This window comes from Chenopodium quinoa, unplaced genomic scaffold (genome assembly GCF_001683475.1).
Source record: "Chenopodium quinoa cultivar QQ74 unplaced genomic scaffold, ASM168347v1, whole genome shotgun sequence".
In the NCBI taxonomy this organism is placed as follows: Eukaryota; Viridiplantae; Streptophyta; class Magnoliopsida; order Caryophyllales; family Amaranthaceae; genus Chenopodium; species Chenopodium quinoa.
The window spans coordinates 1,483,828-1,492,594 of NW_018743858.1; the positions used below are offsets into that span (position 1 = coordinate 1,483,828).

Below are 8,767 nucleotides of genomic sequence, written 5' to 3' on the forward strand. Positions count from 1 at the left end.
TCCGTCCGAAACTGGACTTTTCGACGGATTTTTAAGGTTTACCGACGGAAATTTTCCCTCGTAAATCAGTTGTTTTCTAGTAGTGGAAGAAGGCGGAAAAGCGAAAGCAAGGTAATTCTAAAATGATTATCAATTAAATTGATGATTAAATTGAAGATAAAGCTAGACTGTGAAATAGGTATTCAATAATAAAAAAAAAAAAGTACAAAATATTACCTCACCTCAGATACTTCTTCAATGGAAAAGAGCTAAGAAAGCTTAGTAGGTGCTTTAATGGAGAACTTCTAGCTCGTTTCAATGGAGAAGAGAGAGAGAGAGAGAGGAGAGAGGTAAAGTAGGAAGGGGAGAAAAGGTTTTTTTAATATTTTTACTGGGGAGAAATGTGGGGTTTAAAATAGGGAAAGAGGTTGGAAGTTAATTGGAAGGGAAGAAGATAAAGAAGAGATAGAAGTACGGTCGTACGGAAAGCATAAAGACACTCAATATCAATGGGGTAAATAAATATTTCTAGGGGTAAAAAAGTCATCACACTGTACATTAGGTTGTAAATAAATATTTTTAAGGGTAAAAAAGTCATCACACTGTTCATAAGATTTTTTTTTTGAACCTTTTATAAGGTAGGGATTAATAAAGCAAGTTTTGGTACTAAGTTAAATAGTTTGAGTAGTCTTGCGTAATCATGCGACGGTAATACTTCTAAGTTTATCTTTACGGTATAATTATACGTATTATACAAGTATTTTCATAGAGGGAGATTTGTGGGTGTTACACCCGACCCAGCCCGATTTTTCAAAAAATTTGGGAGGACTTGAAAAAGACATTATTATACAAATTTATTTGATTTTTTTTTGCCCGACCCGGAAAGCTCACACAACCCGGTCATTTTGGGCAGCTTTGGGCAAAAAAATTTCGGCTTGAAGATTGGCCCTGCTCGAGAAATGGGAAGATTTTTTGGCCTTGACCCGCCCCAGCCCCGCCCACCCAACTAATGATCACCTTTAATTTATAGTGGCTCCCTAAAACCCTTAAAACATGGTTTGACAATATTTCTCTCAATAATTTAAGGGATTTGAGTTAAGTAGGAAGCCCATGATTAAGGAAGTTTCCTAACTTAAAACGTTTCATTTTTTTTATTAAATAACTCTAACTCCTTTTAAAATAATTAAATCATAAAATAATGTTTAAAAGGTTTTTTTTTTTTTTTTTTTTTTTTAATTAGACCTTTAAAATTTCAGGGTATTACAGGAGGATACTCAAATTGCAGTAAGAGTTGACTCTTTTAGCTCTTATGTCAGTAAGAAGGGAGGGGAGGGGAAAAAGGGGCAAAAGGAGGGGAGAACTCAGGGAGGGGCTGAAGTAGTGCATGGGTATAAAAGGGAGAGATTGACTGGGGAGGGAAAAGAGGAGGGGCCTTCAAAAAAGCTGATTATGGAGAAATCTTTTGAACAATGTAAAGGAATTATGTCTTCGTCAAGTGCAATTACTAAATATACTGTGAATCGAATTATGGAGATGATTAAGTTCGTTTTTTTGGGTCGTCCTTATATCATAACTAGAGGTACTAATGACTACAATACACTAACAGTACGAATCTGCTGTTATAAAATTTCTCTCTTGGTTAGCTCTTCGCCTCTTCCCGTACATGTTAGAGTGTTACTAGTATTTGTTTAATTATTCCCTAGTGAAGCAAATCAAGCTGGTAATTGGAATAAATTAATGTAGGCATACGGTTTTTTATAGCTCGATTTATAATATGATCCACTACCAATATTGTTTTATACAATGGATGATGATACTTAGGCTCTATTCACTTCATCTTAGAAAAATAATATTTAATAAAAATAATTTCAGTTCAGTAAAAATAAGTCCAGTTCAGCAAAAATAATTTCAGTTAAGTAAAGATAGTTTCAGTTAATAGAAAATCAGTAAAACTAATTTCATTTCAGCAAAAATAATTGAAAAAATTGCCATTAATAATACAAACTTTGGGCCTTTTATATTAATAATACAACTTTTTAATTATTTTGTAATAATATAACCTTTGGGGGTGTTATTTTTAATCAAGACATAACCAAATGCAACCGGATAAACAAGTTATTACTGCCACGTGTCGTTATATGATTGGGTTAAGTAAGTTATTTATTATTTTTTTCATTTTCTCTCTCCTTTCCCAAATACCACCACTGCTCCACCCCCTCTCTTTATCCCCACCACCACTGTACGTACCACTCGGCTTCATCCCCACAACCAGAACCGACCCCACCCCTTCCCGACCATCGCTGCCTACCCCCACCACCAGGCCGAAACTCCCACATAACCCACCAACCAGCCTCGATTCCATCCCCACAGCCCCCATTATTCCAACTTTCCCGACCATCGCAGCCAACCAAGACCACCAAAAATTCCCTCACACCCCACATTCCACCAATAAGCTGCTACAACCAGCAGCCACCTCACGAACCGCTGCCACCAGCCACAACAAAAACTCCCACACAACACACCTCAAGAACCGCAGCCACCACCAGCCGCTGCTACTCCCTCTCCTCGCACCGCATCACTAATTTCCCAATTGCGCACCAAATCATAGCCAACGCCACCAATTACCACCAATCTGCCATCCTTATTCAGCAATTCGCCACCAATTTTCAACATTTTTGCCCTCCTCCATTGATTTGTTGAGATTTGTGATTGATGGTGAGGAAGAGAGTAGGGTCGGGGGTGGTGCCAGTGGGTCGGAGATTAAGGATGGGCAAGTAGGTAGGCTCGTGATGGGGGAGGTGGGCTTGTCACCGGCGGCTAGCGGGGGAGGGGGTTGAGCCGTTGAACATGGAGGGGCAGGGGGGTTTTATTTTTTTGTAAATCAAATATCTTTTAAAAAATCAAAATTTAATGTTAGACAAATTACGTAATGGCACGTGTCAAATGTAACCTATTTATCAAGTTACAAGTTTTTTGTCTTATTTAAAATTAACACCCCCAAAGGTTATATTATTACAAAATAATCCAAAGGTTGTATTGTTAAAAAATAACCGGTCAAAGGTGTTATTATTTCTGGCAATTTTTTCAAAATAATTTTGGTTTAATAAAATTAATTTCAGTTCAGTAAAAATAATTTCAGTTCCGCGAAAATAATTTTAAGTCAGTAAAAATAATTTTAGTTCAGCAAAAGTAAGGTAAAGTGAACGAGGCCTCAAAAGGATTATTTCAGATTTTATATATTTTTTTTAATTCAATGATTAAATTTAAGTCCTCTTAAAAAAAAAAAAAAAAAAAATTAAATTTAAGTGCAATTCGTATTGGCCCACAAGTTCAAAATCTTTTCACTCCTAACTTGCCGCCAAACCATCTCTAATCTTCCACTTCAATCGAAAACCCAAATCCCTAACACCATTTTCTCTCTGCCGGAATCAATGTCGGAAACCACGCCGGAAACAATGTCGGAAACAAAGCCGGAAACAATCCCGGAAACAGCGCCGGAACCAACGCCGGAAACAATGCCGGAAAACCCGATAACACGTTCTCTTTCCTCCTCAGAAAGTAATGAGTTTCCCCAGCACATTCTATTGGAACACATTTTGCCCAAGCTCCCTGCTAAAACCCTAGTTAGATTCAAAGCAGTTTGTAGCAAATGGAGGACTACAATTGAGACTCCTGAATTCGCGAGAGCTCATGTTCTTCAGCATCCAAATATCAGGTCTGTAATATCGATTGATTACTGTAGTTCTTTTACAGCTCTCAACTATGAAGATTACCCTAATTTGGATTTCACCGAATTCAAGAAGCGTGATAAAGATGCTTATAAAGATGAATCTCCTTATATCGTTGAGTCTTGTAATGGATTACTTCTGTTGATTTGCTCAAAGGATGAACCTGTTAACAAACAACTTCCTGATCATCTTCTTTACTTTCGTTTTTATTTTGTGGTTTATAATCCATTTCTTGGTCCTGCTTCTTCAATTAAGATTGACCCACCAGACAATTTTCTTCTTCGTACGGAGAGAGATGATGCTAAGGACTATAATTTTGGGTTTGGTTATTCTTTTTCCCGAGATGATTACTTTATCGTCGCTGTTAATTCTCATATGATTGCGAATCCGGATATAATTGTGCATCTATACTCTTTACAATTTACAAGACCGCGATGGATCAGAATAGACATTTCGCGTAGAGATGATCCAATTATAGAGTTTGCAGTTCCGTGGTATAATTTGAGTGGCATCCTGATAAATGAATTGTTGCACTGGCCTGTGAATGCTGTGACTTCGGAAAGTCGTCAAAAAATGATTGCTGTATTTGATTGGTTTGGTCTGGACCAGTTTAAGACTATGCCATTGCCACGTGAAGACTTTGGAGAATCTGATGAGGATGATGATCGTTCGGCTTTTAGTCTATGTTGCCTGAATGATTGCTTGTGTGCTTGGGCGAGTTACAATGATCGAACAGTTGTAGAGATGTGGATGATGAAAAAATATGGTATAGACGGTTCATGGACAAGGTTGTTTCGTCTTGATATGTCGGGATTTTTGGGTGTATATTATGGCATAACAAATTTCTTTGGATTTAACCGTTCTGAAATGGCATTGATTCTGTCATATACTGATGAGCTCATGCTTGCTGAACTTTATCTCGATCCTCCTGTCTATAAACCTTATAAATTCGAAGAGCAGGTTAAGGCGGTGAATTATGATCCAAGCTTTATGTCTCCGCTTTTATTAAGCTTGTCACAGGATCAAGATTAGTATGGATCGATACAAGGTACGTAACTATTGTTAGAAAATGCTTTCTAGTAGTAAGTCTCAAAATTCTGATAATTTCCTATGTTTGCTAGTATTGTAAGGATATGAGTTGTGTAGTTGCATTGCCTTTACGAGTTGTGTAGTTGCTAGTTTGCTTGATTATGTTTGTGCAATGATGGCATACAATGGTACTAATTAGTAGCTGTAAAGATGTGGGTAGATTCTTAAGCTAGTAGTCAATTCACTGTACTTGAGACACATCAGGTTTGTGAGAGTAATGTACAAGTATCAAACACAACCGAAGTAAAATAACTATGACCAGGCAACCTGTCCTACAATTGGGTATGGAAGCAGGGACAAGTTATAGATCAAAAAAATATTTCTTAACATGTTCATTCCTTCACATTATTAGTAGATACTAGATACAGTAACACACATTTTATATAGGCTTGTCTGCTAATCCTGATTAAAATTGTATTTCAAGCCCATTTCCAAGCATATATTTCATAACTCTCTCTTTGCTTTCCTTCTATCTTGATTTTTTCGACAAAATTCTTCATCTTTATTTCGATGTCAAGGCAATCAATGTCTCGGGTAAGTAAAAAAAAGTATGAGTGTCAAAGTATATAGAAGAGTCAAAGTAACACAGTTGTGTGTTCGTGACTCAGTGACACTAAATTACAGTCATATTTTCTTAAAATCCTTTTCCAATTTACGGTAAAAAACTGAGCCACACATGACCATCAAATGAAATTGGCCCTTTCCATGCATTGTATATGTAATGCTTTAACTATAAGTAGTCTGCTTCTCTACAATATATATTACTGAAGCTTAAATTTCTGATGTTTGCTGGTTGTATTTCTGAATTTTTAGTGCTTTGATTTTCTGAATTTTAGTGCTTTGATTTCTGAAGCTTGCTGCCTGAATTTTTTTTATACTTTATGTTACATAAAATGCATAATTGACACAGCATCAGGCCTTACCCAAAAGCGAATGGACACATGAAACAAAGGTCTCAGGATTCTGAACTTTACTTAAACTTTACTATTTCCACATAGCTAGCACATGAATACATGATATTGCAAGCACACGTTACCTCTTCTTCAATTACGGAGTACTGGAGTAGTAGATATTGGAAATCGGATTAAAAAAAATCTAGGGGCATAACTGTCATTTTGTATCAGCCACCAATATTTTTGATCCTCATCTCCCAAAAATATCTTTCCTAGACAGTGGGGCATAAAATTTTAGTATAAGAAAAACACCAAAAAATGAAAATAAATAAATCCCTTGGGACTCAGATAGGTAGTGTCATGTATGTATCTACGAGTACATAGAAAATATTCGGAAAAAGTTGTCACATATTGTTGCTATATACTTCACACGTAGTATATAAGTTGATTATGTTTAGATCTACACACAAAAGAAGACAGCTTTACGAAGTATAAATGAGTTATTTTTAGTGAATCTGTGGCGAATACTCAAGTACAAAGATTCAGACGCATTGAATTTATTTATAACTCCGGACAGAGTCAAAAATAAAGAACCCAATTACCAAATCTTCAACTTGCAAGCTTTGATGTTGATACCACATCCACCTCCCAACTTGGCCTATAAAAAGGACACCCTCCCAAATCCTTGTGCCCCTCACCTCCTTAACAGAAGCCTGCTGTTAGTCTTTGCTTGATTATGCAATCTTGGAGGCGGCCCTGGTTCATCAGGTTGATGAACAAAGCTTGTTAACAGGATGCACTTCTGTGATTTCTAGCCTTGAGTTTCTGGAAATATTCATTTTATATTATTCTGTACCGTAGTTGTCTTTTAACTTGTAACAGGTTTTTGTTAGATGGTAAGAAATGTTAAGTGATGGCTGTTAATAACGCCGTTTACTACCTTTTGTGGAACAAAAAGTTGTTGGAGAGTGAGATACAGAGTACGACACAAGATAGAGAAGGAGAAGGCCATAAGAGAGTCAAAGTTCATCATGCAAGTATCAGTCAATCGGCGACATGGTTAGCATTGCTTCAGATTAGAACCCAGGTGTTGTGGATATAGTAGCTTAGTGTCTTCTCATTATTGCATAAACAATTAAATTTCGAGATGATTAAATGATGTTTGTAATTAGATGTTGCTTGTAATTGGAACTGAACTTTGGATCTGATTTGCTTTGGATTATAAACTAATCGATAAATCGGTTGTGGTGATAATTGCTAGTGAATGTATCGACATAATTGCTTTGTTATTGTTTCTTCCTGCATTATTTTCAGGAGTAATTGCAAAGGTGGAGTTGAATGTGGTAACATAGTTATCTGTTATCTATAATTTGTGAAGCTTAATGTCAATTGCTGGACTTTGTAGTATGATTGTGGAGTGGGTCTATCTATTAATGCCAATTGGTGGGGGATGGCAGGCTGGCTTAATAAAACTGATTGTGTAAATGAATAAGGTAGTTGGGTTTGAATTTTTCGATTCTGTCTCATATTCCCAGTCACTGTAGTGTAATTAGCCAATCTGATATACCAGTACCTTTTTTTGCTGGGAAGCAAAGAACTTTTATTAAATCAAACTTGAAATATCAAGAGTTATAGCATCTAGGACACCATCAGGTGCCTCCTCCAACCAAACCATCATCTCCTCAAAATTACAACTGAGCTTAGCTAAGTTTATGCGTCACTCCATTTCCCAGCCTGCCAACATGTGAGTATTCAATCGAAGTACTAAAATTAGCTAGGTGGAGGATATCTCTCATGATAAGGCCAAAACTCGTGTGTTCGAACTTGCTGTGCTTCAAGTAATTGATCAACTTCAGGCTGTCAGACTCCAGAATAAGCTTGTTAAAACCCGCCTCTAGCGCAATAGAGATTGAGTGCCTAGCTGCCAAAGCCTCAAGAACATTCACCTCTAGGCAGCCACTAATTTTACAAGTTGCAACCACAACGTCCCCCACAGAATCACGAACAACTCCTCCAAGGCCTGCTGTACTATCTCTGAAAATAGCAGCATCTGAGTTAATCATGTAGCAACCCATAGCAGTAGCCTGCCAATAGTGTCTGGGAGGCTGCTTAATGCTAATATCAGTGGGAGTTTTAGCATTTGCTTTCTCATATTCCCCAACAATGTAAACAGCTCTAGTGATTATATCCTCAATCTTCAGCACCTTATTCTCAAAACACCAGGCATTGCTCTTTAGCCATATTCCCCATAATAGACTCCAGAAAAGATCCCACCACTCCCTTCTATTATTAATCTGCAGCAAGGAAGAGCACCAGTGATTGAAAGACAAATCCTCACCTGTTTTCGAGTCAAGACGCAAAGGAGAAAAATACCAAATATCACGAGCACTCTTGCACAAGAACAACATATGCATCAATGTTTTCGGCACTTCTCCACATCAAGGGCATAAATCCTCATCACACATGCCTCTTTTTTTCTAGTTTGTACGCACAGGGATCCCACCATAAAGGACTCTCCAACCAAGGTGTTTTAATTTTGGTGGGAGATGAGCAGCCCATAGGTTTTTCTAAAGGCAGTCAGCAGGAGACATGAATGAAGAGGCACGCTCACTTCTTCTAGGTTTGAGCTCCACAAAATAAGCACTTCTAACTGTCAATTCCCCATTGTTTGAAAAATGCCATGTCCAACAGTCCTCAGAGCTAAAGCGAGCAATCGGAATTTTCCTGACTTCAGTAACTTCCCACGCAGAAAAAGTCTCATTGAGCAAACCAATATTCCAGGACTCATTTTCGAGCAAATCAGACACATTACCGGGAAATCACTCTCACTGGGCTGTTGAGGTAACACTCTGAACTCAGGAAGACGTGGGACCCAAGGATCGCGCCAAATATCAATAGTAGAACCATTACCCACCACCTTTCGGGCACCTTTCACTATTACCTCCCTAGCAGACAAAATCGAGCGCCAAGTGTAGCTCGCATTGGGGTTGACCTTGGCATTCAAAATATCGACATTCGGAAAATATTTGTTCAAGGAAAATTCATTAATTGCCAATCTGATATACCTGCTGATACTTG

The 8,767-nt window shown here is 37.6% G+C and overlaps 2 protein-coding genes across 2 annotated transcripts; one reads left to right on the plus strand and one right to left on the minus strand.

Moving 5' to 3' along the window:
- Window positions 1-3,410: 3,410 nt before the first annotated feature.
- On the plus strand, window positions 3,411-4,739 carry LOC110686470 (F-box/kelch-repeat protein At3g23880-like). The gene has a single exon (XM_021863096.1). It carries the CDS (start codon window positions 3,411-3,413, stop codon window positions 4,737-4,739), a length of 1,329 nt encoding a protein of 442 aa, XP_021718788.1.
- A 2,650-nt stretch (window positions 4,740-7,389) lies between these two features.
- LOC110686471 lies at window positions 7,390-8,103 on the minus strand. The gene has a single exon (XM_021863097.1). It carries the CDS (start codon window positions 8,101-8,103, stop codon window positions 7,390-7,392), a length of 714 nt encoding a protein of 237 aa, XP_021718789.1.
- Window positions 8,104-8,767: the final 664 nt, after the last annotated feature.

Excerpts from the sequence above, each read along its gene's own strand:
- LOC110686470 (XM_021863096.1), top strand. The coding sequence starts at position 3,411 with ATGTCGGAAACCACGCCGGAAACAATGTCGGAAACAAAGCCGGAAACA.
- LOC110686471 (XM_021863097.1), bottom strand. The coding sequence starts at position 8,103 with ATGCATATGTTGTTCTTGTGCAAGAGTGCTCGTGATATTTGGTATTTT.